The sequence below is a fragment of the Sorex araneus genome, chromosome 2 (genome assembly GCF_027595985.1).
Source record: "Sorex araneus isolate mSorAra2 chromosome 2, mSorAra2.pri, whole genome shotgun sequence".
NCBI classification, from domain to species: domain Eukaryota; kingdom Metazoa; phylum Chordata; class Mammalia; order Eulipotyphla; family Soricidae; genus Sorex; species Sorex araneus.
In genome coordinates, this window is record NC_073303.1 from 15,799,577 (window position 1) to 15,819,015 (window position 19,439).

Sequence of the window (19,439 nt, forward strand, 5' to 3'; positions counted from 1 at the left end):
CTGTAGACGACAGAAAAGAGCAAGTTATTCATTCATAGCATCTGTGAGGTCCAGGCACCATGTTCTACTATAGGACAAAGAACGATAGAACACTGACCACATCTCGAGGCCTTTGTTACTACGTCACATTGCCCTGGGAAAGAACAGTACAGAGAGCTAGTACTGGAAGCAAGACTTTGCATCCCGTTGACCCTGGCACAACACAGGGTCCTCCGAGTACCCCCAGAGCTGACGCCTGAGCATCGCTGAGTATAGCCCAAAACCCTAACTGAAGGCCACTTCCCCCATAGGTCAGTTCGGAAGCCACAGCTGAGGAAGTTGGCTCCAGTCCCTTCTCTGTACATAGCATATGTTATTCCCGAATTTAGTTGTGCTGCAATTTAGGTGGCAAACTTGAGATGAAAACAACCTTCAAAATGAGCTGATTGTTGTAGCTCCTCCTGCCTCTGACACAGATGTTCTGAAACACTCAGAAACTCCTTTTGGAGCCTGCCGTGGTCTGTACTGGTGGCCAGGATACCTATTTTGAAGTTGGGTCTGTTCCTCGGACACAAGGCTAGGAAGTGAGGTGCAAGGGATCTAACTGGCTGAGTCTTTTGGTCCAAACAGGGTGTGACCAAACCTTCCATGGAAACAGTTTCTTATAAATTGAATTTTTCAAAGAACAAATGGAATTAGATATAATAATGGCGAGTATCTGCAGAGCCTGCCCCTTGGGCCAGCGATGTCACACCTAGCCGACTGCTTGCATTATCTGGCTGTTGCTATTTGGCACTGGTGACTTCAGACGCACTCCTGCATGTGTGATGCTTTCAGGCCGCCTCCTGGGAATCTTTTCCAGGGAACTTCCTCTTGGTGATCAAGCCCAGATCCGCATGATGATCTTTAATTTATAATCTACTTGGCCCTTCAATGAGCCCAAGCTCAGGTGTGTGTCGGGACAGAGAAGCGACTTTAGCATTTACTCACGTGAACGATAATGAAGAAAGTGAATTTATAGGATCATAACTAAAAGAATCATAATTTTTGAGTGATCTATGTCATTTCAGTTGGTCCAGGTTTTTCTGTAATACATAGGTTTGTTGTTTTTTGGGGTTTTTTTTTGCTTTTTGGGTCACACCCAGCGAGGCTCAGGGGTTACTCCTGGCTTTGCACTCAGGAACCACTCCTGGCGGTGCTTGGGGGACCATATGGGATGCCAGGGATCGAACCCGGGTCGGCCGCGTGCAAGGCAAATGCCCTACCTGCTGTGCTATCGCTCCGGCCCCAATACATAGGTTCTTGATAAAAGTCTAATGTGGGTAAAATGAATAAAATTCAGGCAAAGTTTAGAGTCTTCCTATGACCAGACCTTTGGAGAATGTCCCATAAAGTTAAAACCTGTCTTTTTTTTTTTTTAAACCTAAATTTGTTGCTATCAGCCTTGCCTCTAAGTAAACATGTTAAAGCAACTTGGCCACTAGAGGGCAGTATCACCCCAGTTTTCTTAAGCCAAGCTCACAGCTGCACCATCTCTCAGTAAAAGCAGTTGCAGTCTCGAATCTGTGAGGGCTTCCCAGCCCCTTCTCCCACAGTCAATACATACTGTTCTCACCACCTCTGATCATCTTTTGGGGGGGGTCACACCCAGCAGTGCTCAGAGTAACCAGGAGCTGGGGCTTACACTATCCTTTCAGGCATTTAAGTCTAGACTGATTTGCATTTTGTGTTTTTTGGGGGCTGGAACCATAGCACCGTGGGTAGGACATTTGCCTTGCACACAGCCAACCTGGGTTCGATTCCTCCATCCCTCTCGGAGAGCCCAGCAAGCTACCGAGAGTATCCCGTCAGCTGTAATAATCATTTTTAGTTCCCAGATGGGAGAGAAAAAGGTGACCAGGAAGAGCTGGGCTGTAGGCCAGCATCTGAGGATGGGGATAAGGAAATTGATGAAATTCCTTGGGAATGTCCCTCTGCTCTTTCGGGTTTCCCTCGAACTAGAGAAGCAGTGAGATCATCGCCAAGTCCCGGCCTCGACACAGACGTGCGGGATACAGGACGCCGGTACTCACCTTGCCTTGGGAGCGTACCGTGGTCAGGGAGCTCCCGAATCTGGAGCTGGCCTGTAAGATATAATCTGTTACGGGCCTCTCAGAACACGCAGGGATTGTTTTCGGTTTAAAATAAGGGAAAAGGACAGCTGTTGTTTTTCTTCATTCTTTTAGGAGGCACTTACTTCAGGAGAAGTCAGGACATACTGGGCCTGAAAAACAAAATGACAAGAAAGAGAATTGATTAATGTTATGTATTTTCTGGTGCATTTGAAGTGAAGCTTAGTTAGATTTGCATTCACATTTCTTTCTTTTCTTTTTTTTTATTTTTGGGTCACACCTGGCCATGCTGAGGAGTTACTCTGGCTCTGCACTCAGAATTACTCCTGGCGGTATTCGGGGGGATCATCATATGGGATGCCAAGGATCGAACCCGAGTCGACCACGTGAAGACAAGCACCCAACCCGCTGTGCTACCACTCCAACCCGCATTCACATTTCTATGTGTCTAGAGTGATCTCTAAACTATATATGTTCTCAGGCTGGAGAGACAGTACAGTGGGGAGGGCGTTTGCCTTGCTTGCGGTCGACTCAGGTTCGGTCCCCAGCATCCCCAAGCCTGCCAGGAGTGATTTCTGAGTACAGAACCAGGAATAACCCGTAAGCACTGCTGGGTATGGTCCCCAAACAAACAAGAATACCCTAAACAAATTTAGAATTTTTTATTTTTAAATTATTATCTTTATTTATCTTTATTATCTCTCAGGCATGTTCTAAGCCTGAGAGATAATAAAGCGGGTAAGGCACTTGCCTGCTAAAGCACGCCGCTGACCCAGGTTTGATCGCTGGCACTATATAAGGGCCCCTGAGCACTGCCAGGAGCCAAGAATGAGCCCTGAGCAAAGCTGAATGTGGCCCCCAAAACATAAATAAATAAATACATTTTTTAAAAAAGAACTTCTGGGGGCTGGAGCGATAGCACAGCAGGTAGGGCGTTTGCCCTGCACTCGGCTGACCCGGGTTCGAATCCCAGCATCCCATATGGTCCCCTGAGCACCACCAGTAGTTAATTCCTGAGTTAAGAGCCAGGAGTAACCCCTGTGCATCGCCAGGTGTGACCCAAAATAGAAAAAAAAAAAAAAGAACTTCTAACATCAGAAATTCTACTTACAGGTTTTTAGTTCAGAGAGAAAACAATGCATAAAATGCTTATAAGTCACAAACACTATGATTTTTTTAGAATATGAAATAGTGAAAATCGAAAGTATGAGGAACTAGGGTTCAAGTGGTTATTGATCTGTAGATGAAAGTCAAGGTACAAAATTGCACAATGCAATCACAGTTAATAAAAATGTATTCAGAGTGGTGCTTCAGAAGAGTCAGCTCTGTAAACAGAGAGCTAATTCGTGAAGGCTTTGATGGGGACTCTAATGGGAAAGAGCCGACAAAGTCAGTACACAATAAATGATAATAAAGTCATTGGAAATAAGTGTCGGGGCCTCAAAAGTAGAGAGTATGGGGAATACTGTCTGCCATGGAAGCACGGGGAGGGTGGGAAAGGGGGGGTATACCTGGGATATTGGTGGTGGGGAATGTGCACTGGTGGAGGGATGGGTGTTTGATCATTGTGAGATTGTAACCCAAACATGAAAGCTTATAACTATCTCATGGTGATTCAATAAAATTTTTAAAATCTAAATAAATAAAAGAAGTGTTGGGGCCGGAGGGGTAGTAGAGAGGGTAGGGCGTTTGCCTTGCACGCGGCTGAGCTGGGTTCGATCCCTGGCATCCCATATGGTCCCCCAAGTACTGCCAGGAGTAATTCTGAGTGCAGAGCCAGGAGTGACCCCTGAGCACCCAAAAAGAACAAAAGAAGGGGCTGGAGAGATAGCACAGCGGGTAGGGCGTTTGCCTTGCACTCGGCCGACCTGGGTTCAAATCCCAGCATCCCATATGGTCCCCTGAGCATGGCCAGGGGTAATTCCTGAGTGCAGAGCCAGGAGTAACCCCTGTGCATCGCCAGGTGTGACCAAAAACCAAAAAAAAAAAAAAAAGAAGTGTTTGATGGTGCATAACAAAAGCAAAGCAACAGAAATTATCTCAGTTGAGTGGAATTCTAAGATGTGGGTTTGTTGTTTGTTTGTTTTTCATTTTCTCTGTAACTTGTTTTCAATAAGCAGATTCTTTTTGAAATTATCTAAAGAATTTTTTAATGGTCATGAGTTTAGGTCCAGGAAACTCAGCCTGAAGAAAAGAAAGAAAACAGGGGCAGGGGCGCCCCTTGAGTGGGCGGGTGGTGTAGAGAAGACGTGTCGCTCTATCTCCAAACCACGGAGTCCCCAACCCTGAAGACGTGAGATGCACACCACACCCTGCAAACCTAAAAACGTGCCTCCTGAGACAGTGGCTGGGGCGAGGAGGGGGCTCTGGGGACACGGGCGGAGGGGAGCCGACACGGGTGGGGGCATCGGAACATTGCATGTCTACACCTCAACTCTCAGGGACTTTGTAAATCAGGGCTCTTTAGCAATATTATTTTTTAACCACAACTCTCCTTCCCCAAAAAATGAATAAAATGGAGCCAGAAAACAGGAAATTAGAGCTGAAAGGCCAGCAGCTGCCGCCTGTCTTCTGATGTGGGGCAGAGACCAACGTGACATCGAATTCACCTGGACTTTAGCTCCAAAGGTCAAATGCAGCAAACGGTTGCCTGCACAATTCTTGGCGTTGTGACCCCTGGGCCTTTGCACTGAGGTCAAATAGTCTGAGTTTAACTGTGGATGTGCTGGAGCTCAGACTCGGGAAGTGGCCGTTCTTTCTCCATACAGTCCAGCATTTTGTTGGGTTTGGCGGGGGGGGGGGGGGGGGGGGAGTACACCCAGCAGTGCTCAGGGTTTACTCCTGGACTCAGAGGGACCATATGGGATGCCAGGGATTGAACCTGGGTTGGCCATGTGCAAGGCAAGCGCTCTCTCCTCTGTGCTATCACTCCTGCCCCAAGTAGTTCCTTAGTTTTTCGTTTGTTTGGGGCTAAGAGCTTGCTCTGGGCCAGCACTCAGAGTCCCCTCCTGGCAGGGCTGGTGTCCTCCTGGCAGACCATCTGGGGTGCTGGGGAGCCAACCTGGGTGAGCCTCGTGCCCGGCAAGCACCCTACCGACGGTACTGCCACTCCGGGGCCCCCAAGTCCAGCATTATGTCCGTGAGTGCTTTACCTTCTCTTCGGGACACGGGGAGGTCCAGGACTTGCATCTGCCCGTCATGTCCCCTAAGGCGGTCTGTCGGCCGTTGTAGATGTAGACCCGGCCATCTTCTCCGCCCATCAGGCCAGTGGTCACATCTGCTATCCTCAGCGGGGCGGCCAGGATGATTTCATCTGCCAGCAGGGAAACACACCAGGAGGAAGTGGCCCAGCTGCTCTCCTTCCCTCCTCCCACCCCCGGGTCCTCCCCCAGCTCACGGCCACCTGGAACTCATCCCACTGTCTCCCCAGGCTGATTTCCCGCCTCCGCCATAACAATGGAGGGACGTGGTGACTCATGTTAGCGCCTTCTCGAGCAGCATCACGAGGGCGCTGGTGGGCGGGGCAGAGGCCCCACTCCCCGCTCACCTAAGCCGTCATTGTCCAGGTCACTCAGGTGCAGGACGCCCCCGAAGCGGGAGAAGCGGCGGTCCCCGCTGAAGGTGCTGAGCAGAGCGGGCTGAGAGTCCGGGCTCAGGGCGTACATCCGAGTGGTGCCTCCTTGGTGCAAGGTCATGGTGAGGAAGGCCACCTTAGACACGTCATCTGAAAGCAACCGCGCTGTGTCAGCCGGCGTCCTGGAGGATGCTCGGGTTTGAAACAGAATCCCAGGGGCCGGAGCGATAGCACTGCGGGTGGGGCACTTGCCTTGCATGCGGCCGACCCAGATTCAATCCCTGGCATCCTCTAGGGTCCCCCGAGCACTGCCAGGAGGAATTCCTGAGTGCAAAGCCAGGAGGAATTCCTGAGCATTGCTGGGTGTTGGGTGTTACCCAAAAAAACAAAAAAAAAAAAAAGGAAAGAAAAAAAGAAATAGAATCCGGGACTGGAGCAATAGTACAGTGGGTAGGGCGTTTGCCTTGCACGCAGCTGACCCACGTTCAATTCCCAATATCCGATATGGTCCTCTGAGCACCGCCAGGGGTGATTCCTGAGTGCAGAACCAGGAGTAACCCCTGTGCATTGCCAGGTGTGACCCATAAAGAAAAAAAAAAAAAGAAAGAAAGAAAGAAATAGAATCCTATTCTTCTATTTTGTCTTTGCGGGGGGCGCACATCCAGGGGGGCTCAGGGCTCTGTGTGCTCTCAGGGATGGCTCCTGGCAGGGCTCAGAGGACCATGTTCAGTGCTGGGGATCAAACCCGGAACCAGCCGTATGCAAGGTGCGCACCTAACTGACGGGACCATCTCTCCGGCCCCTAGAATCCTACTCTGAGACACACACCTCATGTGTCTACACAACAGCACCCCTGGCTGAGCCACCTGGGGGTGCTGCATCTAGTGTAGTCAACTCTGGGAGGAAGGGACCGAGACGCAGGCATTGGACCTGCTTCCGGGACTCCCCTGCAGACTCGCCTCCCTGGCCCCTTCCCCACACACCTTCGCTCCTTTCCCATCGAGCCGCCCCAGTCTCCACACTCAGAGCCCTTTCTGGCACAGCTGAAAGGCTTTGCCAAGTGGGCTGAGAGACGGTACAGGGGTACGTGGATGCAGCCCATCCCAGTGGCTCTCCCAGCACCACATACGGCTCCCCGGTGATCCCCGAGCAGGTCAGGTATGGCCCAACACCCCCCACCCCCACCATACACACACACCCTCAAAAAGAAGGCTGTCGGGGCCAGAGTGAGAGTACAGTGGGGAGGGCTTTTGCCTTGAACATGGCCGACCCAGGTTCAATATCCAGCATCCCATATGGTCCCCGAAGCACTGGCAGGAGTAATTCCTGAGGGCGGAGTAACCCTGAGCATCACCAGGTAGGAGTCCCCCAAAAAAGCCAAAAGTCAAAGCTGTGTCAGTCGGATCTGAATCCTTCATCTGACAGCGATTTTAATCCATGTGAAATGCGGTACTGGGCTCGGAGAGACAGCACAGCAGGGCAAGGCTTGCACACAGCCAACCCGGTTCAATCTCCCGCACCCCAAAGGGTCCCCAATCACCTCTAGGAGTGACACCTGAGTGCAGAGCCAGGAGGAAAGCCCTGAGCACCGTCCCACCAAAAAGCAAAGACGTCACAGGGCCTAACAGAACCTGACTCCTACTTACGTTTCTCTGGGGGTTTTTTGATTTTTTTTCGTTTTTAAGAAAAACACTTTTTTAAAAAAATTTTTGGGGGGTCACACCCAGTGATGCTCAAGGGTTACTCCTGACTCTGCACTCAGGAACTACCCCTGGCAGTGCTTGGGATAATATGGGATGCCGGGGATTGAACCCGGGTCAGTCTTGTGCAAGGCTAACGCCCTACCTGCTCTACTAACGCTCCAGTCCTGGGTTCTATGTTCTTGGTGGGGGGGCCTTCCCCCTTTTCACCCCACACTTCATCTCACACCTAAGCTCTTCGCACTAGATTCCCAAGCCCAGTTCTTTGCGAATCAGCGTCTGCCTGACCCCGGCTTCCCCACCCGCGACAGGACAGCTCTCCCGGGCTCCTCGGGTGAAAGGTGCCCCGGGGTGCCCATGCCGCAGGGAGGCTGCTCCCTCCTGCTGCGGTGGGTGCCCCACCACTCCCCGCCACAGCACTGGCTTCCTGCTCCCTACAGAGCCCGGCAGGACGGTCCAGCGCCAGGTCGCCCTGGCCAGCAGGATTTTGAACCGACTCAAAACAACCCGGGATTTGTGCCCCTGATCCCAGCTGGCTCAGAAACAAGGGGGCAGGACGGCAGTGGGTGGGGGCGGATCTTGTCATCGCCATGCAGGTGACAGGTTCCAGGGGGTGGCAGAAACTGCACCCCCTGCCCCGCCTCTCCCAACTTGCCGTAAGGGGGCCAGAAAGACCCCAAGTCCCAGCCCCACGACTGACCGTGGGTGGGGGCCCCAACCAGCAGCACTTGTCTCCGGGTGCCGTTCAGCATCACGTGGCCGCTGGACAGCGCCGTGCCCAGCTTCCCCATCGCCTGCAGGACGCAGAAGGCAGAAGCCGAGTGGAGGCTGGATCTCACGGCGCGGGGCAGGGCGCGGGGGCAGGAGGGGGCGTCCAGGAGGCCCTACCTTGTCTCCGGAAATGGTGAAGCGGCTGTGGCCACCGGGCAGAAGGTAGCCGTCCACCCGGCCCACGCTCTGCTTCTCGTCGCGAGGGCGGAACAGCGGGCCCAGGCTGCGGGGACACGGGCAGGGCAGAGCTGGCCAGGCCCGGGCCCAAGGAAGACCCTCGGATGCCGAGCCAGAGGACAGGAGCGGGGGGAGGGGAGGAGGAGAGGAGAGGGGATGGGGAAGAAGAGAGGGAAGGAAGAGAGGAAAGAGGGAGGGAGGGGAGGAGAGAGGAGAGGAAGGGAGGGAAGCGGAGGAGGGAAGAGGAGAGGGGGAAAAAGGAGGAGGATGGGAAGGGAGGAGGAGAGGAGAGGAGATGAAGGGGGGAAGAAGAGAGGGGAGAGGAAGGGAGGGGGAAAAGAGAGGAGAGGAGGAGAGGAGAGGGGAGGGGAGAAAGAAAGAGGAGAGGGGGTGGGAAAGAAGAGAGGGAAGAGAGGAGAGAGGAAGGGAGGGGAGGAGGAGAAGGGAGGGGGAGGAGGAAAAGGGAGGAGGGGAGGAGAGTGGAGGGGAAGGGAAGGAAGGAGGAGAGGAGAGGGGGAGGGGGAGGGGAAGCAGGTGCCAGTACCTGAGCTCTGATTTCCTGCCTGCAGAGTCGAGGAACATGGGGACATTCCCTCCCCCTGCACCGCCCCCCTCCCCCAACACACACACACACACACACACACACACACACACACACACACACACACACACACACACTGTCCAGTCTGCAGCTTTGTGGGTCTTTCCTGCCAGCCTGAGCCGCAGCAGACGGCTGCCTGAGCTTTGCTGGAGGCCGAGACCCTCCCCGCCCCCCTCTCTGGGACCCCCGACCCGTCCCCCCGCCCACCGCGCTCACCTACTGGCGTTCTTCCAGGTGGGGCTCCCGACCAGCAGCAGCGTGGCGTTGCCCACTCGGGTCCCGTGCAGGGAGTAGCCGTGCCAGGCGAAGTCCTCCTCGCCCTGAGCCATCCAGTCGGCCTCCTCCACGGCCAGCCTGTCTGCGGGAGGGAGCGGCCCATCACGGGGACCCCGAGGGACCCAGGGGGGCCTGCTCTGGGGCCCACCAGAAACGGGCGCACGGTGCTCAGCCTCTGCAGAACACTTTGTGGGGTGCCCCCGGTCCCCCCCACCAGCCTTGGACCCTCCTCTTCAGTTAGGAAGCTCATTCCCAAGGCCTGCAGGGGACAGCGGGGCCTGCGGAGAAAGGGCCCCTGGGGAGGCCTCTGTGACTCGGAGAAAAGGGATGAGGTTGGGGGGACGGAACCCAGGGCGTCACACACAAGGCGGGCAACAGGCCCACGGGGGTCAAATGAAGTGAGGAGGCGAGGGAGGGGCTGGGGGCGGGAGCGGAGGTAAGCGAAGGTGGGTGAAGGGTTGTGGGCACTTTAGGGGAGGGTGAAGGAGCTGTGTACCTCAAAACCACAGGCTTCAACACTATAGTGAACACAAGACCCAAACTATAAAATTAATGGGGGGGAGGGGAGGGCAGAGCAGCAGCACAGGAGTCGGTAGGGCGTCTGCCGTGCACGCAGCCAACCTGGCCGAGATCCCTGGCACCCGTGTGGTCCCGACAGGAGTGACCCCTAAGCGCAGAGCCAGGAGCAAGCCCTGAGCACCACTGGGTGTGACCAAAGAGCCAAATAATAATAATTTCTATTTATTTTTAGAAGTTTACCAAAGGGGGTTGAAGAGAGGGAGAGAGAGAGAGAGAGAGAGAGAGAGAGAGAGAGAGAGAGAGAGTGAGAGAGAGAGAGAGAGAGAGAGAGAGTGAGAGAGAGAGAGAGAGAAAGAGGGAGAGAGAGAGAGAGAGAGAGAGAGAGAGAGAGAGAGAATTCTGAACAGGGCTGGACATCAGGGTTCCTGAAGGCCCTTCTAGGAGAGGCTGATGAGTTTCCACTGTCCCACTTTTGCCATTTCAGAGTTTACGTATATTTTTCATGGCCCAATTTTGTGTGTGTGGGCAAGAGCACCGAACCGTCAGACTAGCTTAGTGGAGTTTTGTAAAGAGCATCTCCCCGCCAACAATGCTCCCAGAGCACTGCTTCAGAGCCCCCCCTAAAAAAATGTCATCAATAGGAAGATCCCCTAAACCTTAGAGAGCCCAGCACACAGCTGGGACGCCTCGGGGATGTATCCGGAGCGTGGCCCCGGGAGGGACAGCCTACGGAGCCCTGGATCTCCATGAGAACTTGGCTCCTTTGTCCTGGATGTTCAGGGACTGTCCATAACACTGGCCAGGACTTGGGCACACACAAGAGACTATTAAAGATTTCTGGTGGGGACAGAGAGCTGGCCCAAGCGGCTGACCGCATGCTTTGCACGTGGGACGTCCAGGCTTGACCCCCAGAACCACAGGGCCCCCCAAGCACAGCCAGGAGCAAACCCACCACACACACACACACACACACACACACACACACACACACACACACACACACACACACAGAGCTATAAGGATCCCCTGAACACGGCCAGGGGTGCCCACTTCAAAAAGAGAATATAGGGGGGAAAAAACAGAAAGAAATTTTTTTTTGTTTTTGCTTTTTTGGGGGTCACATCCAATGATGCTGGGGGCGGGGTTCCTCCTAACTCATGCACTCAGGAATTACTCTTGGCGGTGCTCAGGGCACCCTATGGAATGCTGGCAACCGAACCCGAACCCGGCTTGGCCGCGTGCAAGGCAAACGCCCTCCCTGCTGCGCTATCGCTCCCCAGAAAGAAACTTTAGGTGCACCAAGGATCTCCAGGGAAGGTGGCAGAGGGAGGGGTCCCAGGCGGGGACAGTGGCAGAGGGAGGGGTCCCAGGCGGGGACGGGTCCCCGCGCACGCCCGGGCGAGCCCTACCTCCGCGGCGGCGGCCGGGCGTGGAGTGGAAGGCGGCCACGAGGCCCCGCTGCTTGCCTCCGCCGGGCGCGAACGGGGACCCAGTCACCAGGTCGGGCCGCCCGTCTCCGCTCACGTCTGCGGCCGCCAGCGCCCAGCCCAGGTTGCAGTAGACGTCCTGGGAGGGGAGCAGCGGGAACCGGGTTGGCTCGGGGCGGGGCGGGGCAGGGTGAGCCCCCGAGCCCCCCGCCCGCTGAAGGCGCCCCCCTACCTGGCAGGAGATGGTGATGTCGGGCGTGGAGGGCAGCCCCCGCTGCTTGGACCCCAGGTACACGTAGACGGCGCCCTGGGCCAGACAGAGCAGGGGGCGGCGATGGTCAGCGAGCCGGACGGGTCAGCGGAGCAGGCGGTGCCTCCTGTCTGCCTCGGACACGCCCCGCCTGCTCCCCAGTGCCCTGCTGTGTCTCGGACCCGCTGGCCCCGAGACCAGGGCCAGCCCGGGAGCCCGCTGGGTCTCTGGCTCTTCCAGGAAGCCCTCCCTGGCCTGCCCGAGATTGCTCTCTGCCCCACCCGAGCCCCCCAGATGCCGCCGTGACCCCTGGGCGCTGACCCGGTTCCTGTGCCAGGACCCTGTGTGTCACAGTCGCACACGGTGGCCCAGCAGACACCCCCCTGCCCTCCCTCTGCAGCGCTGGCGAGGCCCCAACGGTGACACCAGGGTGCACGAGGTGCCAAGGAAGGCTGCCCTGTGCAGACCAGGGTGCCCTCTAGAACCCTCTAGAAGGTTCTGCCAGGGGAGCTTCTAGAGGAGGCCAGGGAGGGACGGCAGATGGGGGCCGAGACCCTACAGCCCCTCACCATGGCCGGGAGGCCCTGGGGACTGAGAGGCGCACAGGAAGGGGCCTTCTCCGGGTGGGAAACAGGCTGGGGGTTATGCCCGCCAGGAGGGAGCGGGAGTTGGGAAACTGAGGCACGGCGCAGGTCCGAGAGGCAGGAGCAGGCACTCAGGGGCTTGAACGAGGCCCAGCATTATCCACCGACAAATGCCCCCCCCCGGCCCCACCCGCACAATCTTACGTTATATGTGAGCTTCTCGGAGCCCACCGAGGGGGCCCCCACGGCCAGGTCAGGCACGCCGTCCACGTTAAAGTCCACCACGGCCACGGCGGAGCCAAACCGACCTGAGGGCTGAAGAGATGCCAGTTACTTTCCCTGGTCTGAGCCGCCTCCCTCTGGAAGCCCTCCTGACTTCCCAGGGTGGACAGGCCCTGCGTCCCCAGCAGGGGCGTGAGAACTGAGGAACAAAAGTGCAGCAACACTGGAACACAGCCAAGATGCCGGGATGATGGAGGCTATCCATTTTTGGACAAGTCTCTATGTGTGTGTGTGTGTGTGTGTGTGTGTGTGTGCCTATGACGCCCCACATCAAAGACAAAACTCCTCTTGCAGAAGACCCCAAATAATTAATAACACTAGCCACCACAGCCAAGCTGTGTGGACTCAGAAGGTTCTAGAACCAGCCTACCGGAGGGAGTGGCCACTAGCTAAATGTGGCTACTTTCCACCGAAGGCAAATCACATCAAGCAAACAAAACAAATTTCGGATTTCCATGCTCGGGAGCATGTTTCAAGTACTCCTAAGCCAGTGTGCAGTGGGTAAGGTCGGTGCCTCATTCAATCCCGGTACCGGGCACCAGAGCGGGGAGGGAAGTTGCATGCAGCCGACCCACATTCGATCCTTCCATCCCCGGCATCCCATGCGGCCCCCTGAGCACTGCCAGGAGTAAGTCCTGAGTGAAGAGCCAGGAGCAGCCTCTGAGCATCAGCACGTGTGGCCCCCAAAGAAACAAACAGAAAGCAATTCCCTTATGGACCCCCTGAGCCCCCCTCGGGGTCACTCGTGAGCAGAGAGCCAGGAGCAGCCCCTGGGCAGCGCCAGATGTGGCCTCTCGAAAGCCAACATGCTTAAAGCCCGTACTGGCCCCAGGCCATTTTCACACCCACAGAAAGTGCCTCTGGTCCACACCACCGTGGGCACTGTGGACCCCCTTTCAGAGTCCACACGTGGAAACACTAAGCCACTCGGGGGCCACTTTTCTTTGTCGCAGGTGGGGTTGCATGTTCCACCTTCTAGAGTCAGGCCTGACCTGAGAGTCACTCTTTGGGTGCTCTTACTCTTTCACCACCCGCAGGAAGTGAAGAGTCTTGCACAAGGGCATCTTTGGCCGCACGGCACCCGGCCCACACCAACTATTTCTTGCTCCACCTCCGAGCAATGGCATCTCTGGACTCTGCCCCTTTCAGGGGGCAGGACCTGGGTCACGAGAGCGCATGCTCGGGGACACCAGCCGGGAGGGGCGCGGCTGTGGGGAAAACGCTGCCAACGGTTCATTTCATCACCCCCAACTGCATGGTCGGGACACGCCTCCAGCGGGAGAACCGGTCGTTCCAGGCAAAGCACCGAATCGAATGCAGCAAACACCTGAGCGAGCCATGCCCTTGCCCCGTAGTTTATAGACGAGAAGGGTTCACGGCCCTCCAGAGGGTAAAGCACGCAGAGGCCTGTTTCATTTGTCCGCTTCCGAGTGATCGAAAGTCACTGCAGGGACCAGAGAGGTAGCCCAGAGGCGAAGCGGCTCATCCCGCATGTGGCTGAGTCCAGTTTGATCCCTGGCATCAGCAGAGGCCACAGCACCGTCCCGAGTGGCACCAAGCACAGAGCCAAGAGTAGTCCCTGAGCACCACTGAGAGCGGCAGCCCCCAAATCTAACCCTCTAGTAAGAGTCACTGCACAATAGCTGGAGAGGATCGCTCTGGACAAGAACTGAGTGTTGGAAGTAGGTAACCAGCTATACATGATAACCTTTCAGCATCTGTACCAAAACCATAATGCCCAAAAGGAGAAGGGAGGGTGAGAGAGAGAGGAGAGGTGCCTGCCACAAAGGCAGGGTGGAGTTGGGGGAGTTGGGGGTTGTTGGAGGGAAACTGGAGACATCTGTGTTGGACAATTACACTGGTGGAGGGATGGGTATTGGAACATTGTATGACTGAAACTCAATCATGAACAGCTTTGTAATGCTCTATTTCAGTGATTCAATAAAATAAAAGAAAAAAAGAAAAGAGGGAGGGAGGGAGGGAGGGAGGGAGGGAGGGAGGGAGGGAGGGAGGGAGGGAGGGAAGGAAGGAAAGAAAGAAAAAAACAGAAGAGGAAAGAAAAGAAAATCATAATGATTTACCCCAATTTTGATGACCATGTGGAGTAATCATCTCAATCACGTACTAGCGTGTAAAGTAAAAATGGTACAGCCTCAAACAATAAATTAATGAAAATAAAAAGAGTCACTGCAAGGGGGCTGGGGGAGTGTGGAACCGCCACCTTCCTCATGCCGAGGGCCTCTGGGAGTTTTTATTGTCCATCAGAAGCAGCTGCCTCTCCCTGGTCATCTTCATGACCCCAAATGTCGTCTAGCAGGGCAGTGACTTTGGGAAGAAGGAACAAGGAAGGAGCAGGGATGGGGGAGCAATCTGGTACTTTCCAGAGACTCCGAAAACACTCCCTCTAGAACCCAGGGCTCACAGGCAAGCCCACAGCTTGTTTCTCCTCAGGTTCAGGCGGGGGTCAAACCGAACACACAAACGTTCCATTTTTCATGTACCACATACTTTCCTCCCTTTTTGTTTTTTTTGTTTTTGCTTTTGTTTTGGGGCCACACACGGCTCTGCTCGGGGCTCACTCCGGGCTCCGCACCCGGGAATCTCTCCTGGTGGGCTCAGGGAACCATATGGGATGCCGGAGAGCAAACCCAGGGTGGTCGTGTGCAAGGCCCCGCATCCTTTCCATTTTTAAGTATGTTTAGGCAAGCTCCCTCTTTCAGAAGGCGGAGTTGGAGCCACTCCTGGTGGCAGTGCTCGGGGCTTGCTCATGGGTCTGTGCTCAGGGCTTACTGACTCCTGGCTCTGCACCCAGGATCTCTCCTGGAGGTGCTCGGAGACCATAGGCGGTGCCAGGATTGAACCAGGAGTGTGCCACATGCCGGGCCAGGGCTCTAGCCCTGGACTGCCTCTCAGGCCCAGGCAGACCTTCCATCCTCAGAGCCTTGGTTCTACAGGCAAAGCTTTAGCGGCCTGCCCCGGGCAGACACGGCCACCTGACTGCAAGGCCAGAACTCTGGTCACGCATAACTGGACCGCACAGACCACGTGCCCTAGGGGGCCAACAGGGCTGCTGGGACCCCAACCTCTGAGCCTTCGGGCCAACGCAAGGGCCCAAGGGTGCGATGCTTTCCCAGGCACCACAGACAAGAGCCACCGGGGCAATCCCAAATTTCTTTTTTCTTTTTTTTTTTTTTTTTTTTTTTTTTGCTTTTTGGGTTATACCTGGCGATGCTCAGGGGTTACTCCTGGCTCTGCACTGAGGAATTGCTCGACCCTATGGGATGCTGGAAATCTAACCTTGGGTTGGCCGCATGCAAGGCAAATGCCCTACCCGCTGTGCTATCGCTCCAGTCCCTACCCCAAATTTCTTACCCAGTGAAAGCTTTATATGTCTGTGCACATTCTCCTGAAAATTATAGAGTATAGTAAGCCAGTGGTAAATGGAAAACTTCATTCGGATAGTTAAATCTTTCATTTTCTTTCTACTTAGGGCCACACTCTATGATCTGGAGGACAGGGAGCAGGGGTCACTCCCAGGGATGCCAGGGATTGAACCCAGGCCTCCCGCACGTATAGGCACTTAGCCCATTCAGATATTTCCAAGCCCTAAATTTAAAAAAAAAATTGTTTATGTATGTGCCACACCCATAGCTTGGGGAACCATATGGCATGCCAGGGATGGAACCCGGGTGCCCTACCTGCTGAACTATTGCTCCAGGGCCCCTAAGCAAATAGATTAAAAGGAGTTTTTGTATTATTGAAAAATCCCCTCCACACTGGCAACTCGAAGCTGTTCTGAGTAGTAAGTGTCAGGCCAGAGAAACTGTTCAATGGGCTGACGCACACTCTGCATGCAGAAGGCCCAAGTTCAATTCCCGGGGAGGCACAATCTGCCCCCTCCCACCTCCAAACACTACGGGGAGTGAACCTCGAGCACAGAGCTGGGGACAGCCCTGGGGCTCCACTGGGGGTGGTCCAGCAACACTCCCATCCATTACCTAAAGTGCTTTAAGTAGCCGATAGGTTCAACCCTCAATAGGTAATAACAGAATGACTTGAATGAGAGAAAGGTGTGGGGCCTGGCTTATCCCTTCAAAGGAACAAGGGAAGGCCACAAAAGAAAAAAACACACCAAACACACACACACACACACACACACACACACACACACACACAAAGGTCACAGTGTCACGATTCTTGCTCATAGTTCTTTGTGATGGTGAATTCCCATAACACAGGGACACAGAGTGAGTGATTAGATGGTGATTCCTTTTTTAGTTTGTTTTTGGCATTTTGGGTCACACCTGGCAATAATGCTGGTGGAGGTGCTCCTGGCCCCACCCCGCCCCTCAGGAATCACTCCTTGGCAGTGCTGGGGGACCATAGGGGATGCCGGGGATGGAACTGTGTGGGCCGTGCGCCAGGCAAGCGCCCTCCCCGCTGTCCTACCGCTTGGGCCCCTAGACGGCGTCTCACCTGGGTGCCCTCCAGGATGGCGTGGGCCTCCTTGTCCAGGTCCAGGTCGACGGGGGGCAGCCCCAGGCTGTTCCCATAGATGAGGTACACTCGCCCAACCTGGAGGTGGCCGGGGCGGCTGTACCCCGGGGCACCCACCACCAGGTCCCCGTAGCCGTCCTGGTTGAGGTCCGCGGAGGCCAGCGCCCTGCGGGGAGAAGAGCACGTCTCCAGATTCCTGAAACACGCTTGGAAAAAGAGGTTTCGGGGCTTCCGGGCTGGCGGTCGCCTGTAGGCAGGTTTGGAGACAGTGCGACGCCCCCTCTCGGTGTCCCTTCCGTCTCTCTGCTCCCGGGCGCCAAGACAGATGTTCCTGCTACCTCCTGGCAGTAAGGTGGCTCGTCAGAAGCAGAGAGATTCACACCAAAATCACAGACATCAGCACCAAAATCCAAAGCACAAAAGCAAACGGAAAAGCTTTCTGCCTTGGCCCCCAAACACTCTGCACAGACACACGTTCCTACCAAACAGGAGATAATGGCTGGAAATCCTGTATCTGGCAAGAGGTGAGGATCCAATATACATTTCTAAAAATCCTTCAATGAGGCTGGAGTGATAGTACAGCGGGTAGGCCGTTTGCCTTGCATGCAGCCAACCCAGGTTTAATTCCCAGCAATATGGTCCCTCGAGCACCGCCAGGAGTAATTCCTGAGTGCAGAGACAGGAGTAACTCCTGTGCATCGCCGGGTGTGATCCAAAAAGCAAATAATAATAATAATAATAATCCTTCAACAGAAAAGTACCAGCCACAAAGGCGGTGGGTGGGTAGATGGTGGCGGGAGGGATACTGGCGATATTGGTGGTGGGAAATTGCAGAGGGATGAGTGTTGGAACATCATATGATTGAGACTCAATCAGGAAAGCTTTGTAACTGTATCTCACAGTGCTTCAATTAGCACTGTAGTACTGTCATCCCGTTGTTCATCGATTTGCTCGATCGGGCACCAGTAACGTCACCATTGTGAGACTTGTTGTTACTGTTTTTGGCATATTGAATACACCATGGGGAGCTTGCCAGGCTCTGCCTCGAGGGCGGGATGCTCTCGGTAGCTTGCCGGGCTCTCCAAGAGGGGCAGAGGAATCGACCCGAGTTGGCCACGTGCAAGGCAAACACCCTACCCACAGTGCTACCGCTCCAGTGCTTCAATTAAAAAATTAAATTTAAAAATAATCCTTCAGCTCAGAACAACTATGATCGAAGCAGGCAGAGGAGAAGAGATACAAGACAGATGCATTCCGCCTCACTCATCGTCAGGGGAGTGCCAAGTCAAGCCACCACACACCTTCTGTCTACTCCAACAGCGATTATGAAAGAGACGAGAAGTAACAGGCGTGGGTGAGGATGTGGAGAAGAGAGAAGCTCTGTGCCCTGTTGGTGGGAATAGAAGTCGGGACAGCCACACTGCTAAGGAGGCACCTCAAAATGCTAAAAGCAGGACTTCCAGGGCCGGAGCCATAGCACATCAGGGAGGGCGCTTGCCTTGCACACAGCCAACCCAGGTTTGATTTTCAGCATCCCATATGGTCCCCGGAGCACCACCAGGAGTAATTCCCGAGTGCAGAGCCAGGAGTAAGCCCTGAGCATCACCAGGTGTGAAACTCCACCCCCACAAAAAAAAAAAAGCAGAACTTCTATATATCTCAGCAATTTGTTTCTGGGTATTAATCCACAGGACACGGAAACACCTGTCACTGTCACTGTCATCCCATTGCTCATCTATTTGCTCAAGCGGGCATCAGTAACGTCTCCATTGTGAGACTTGTGACTGTTTTTTGACATATCGAATACGCCACGGGGAGCTTGCCAGGCTCTGCCGTGCGGGTGAGATACTCTCGGTATTGCCAGGCTCTCTGAGAGGGACGGAGGAATCGAACCCGGGTCATCCGAGTGCAAGGCAAACACCCTACCCGCAGCCCCCAATACATCTGCACCCCCTGTACAATGTAGCATTGTTTGTGACAGCCGAGACAGGGAAGTAACTTAGAGCCCCCTGATGGATGGTGAAAAGATAAAGAACATCTGGGATCTGCACATGGCTGTGGGTCACTGGACGGAGTGTCCATCAATGTCAGGTATGACATAGACAGTGGCAGTCCCAGGAGCCAGAGCCTCCAGCCTCTATCCAGCACTCGATCTCCTCCAGCTCCATGCAGTTCCACTCCGCAGCACCCACACGGCTGCGTGACGGCATCGCACTGCTCTCAGCACACCTCGTTTACAGAGAGAAGGAGCCCTGCCACCTCCAGCAACCCGGGTGGAACCTGAGGGCCGGGGGAAGGGGGGAGTGAAATAAGCCAGAGGAGAAATCAATCCCCTGTGACTTCACCTAGACGTCGATTCTGAAAAATTGAAGCAACACTCTATACTGGCAATGCAGAGAAGAGACTGAACCCAGGCAGAGGCAAAGCTGGTCAAGGTCACCAGGTCTGAACGTCCAGTTAGAAGTAAGTCAGGGGGCCAGGATGCCCAGCCTGGTGACTGTAGTAAATAATCCTGTGCTGCCTGGTGGAAAGTCGCCAAGGCGGCAGATTCTTGAGTGTCCTCCTCACATGGGAACACAAACATGCCTCTCTGTATGAAAGGATGTTAGCTAGACATAAAGTAATGGTCCTTTCAAGACATATCCAGATAGGGTTTCATGTTAAGCGAATAAAGGCAGAAAGAGAAGAACG

General features: G+C 54.7%; 1 protein-coding gene across 4 annotated transcripts in view; it reads right to left on the reverse strand.

The window, feature by feature from the left end:
- Positions 1–19,439, reverse strand: part of GPLD1 (glycosylphosphatidylinositol specific phospholipase D1) — a 65,330-nt gene that overhangs the window by 2,474 nt on the left and 43,417 nt on the right. For all 4 annotated transcript variants that reach the window (XM_055129472.1, XM_055129471.1, XM_055129475.1 and 1 more), the window contains 11 exons: positions 16,728–16,914; positions 12,174–12,284; positions 11,368–11,442; positions 11,118–11,274; positions 9,130–9,271; positions 8,253–8,358; positions 8,065–8,158; positions 5,638–5,814; positions 5,243–5,403; positions 2,216–2,242; positions 2,052–2,102 (listed from right to left, as the gene is read on the reverse strand). In XM_055129472.1, the coding sequence (XP_054985447.1) occupies positions 2,052–2,102; positions 2,216–2,242; positions 5,243–5,403; positions 5,638–5,814; positions 8,065–8,158; positions 8,253–8,358; positions 9,130–9,271; positions 11,118–11,274; positions 11,368–11,442; positions 12,174–12,284; positions 16,728–16,914 (1,288 nt within the window). The remainder of the gene's footprint in view (positions 1–2,051; positions 2,103–2,215; positions 2,243–5,242; positions 5,404–5,637; positions 5,815–8,064; positions 8,159–8,252; positions 8,359–9,129; positions 9,272–11,117; positions 11,275–11,367; positions 11,443–12,173; positions 12,285–16,727; positions 16,915–19,439) is intronic.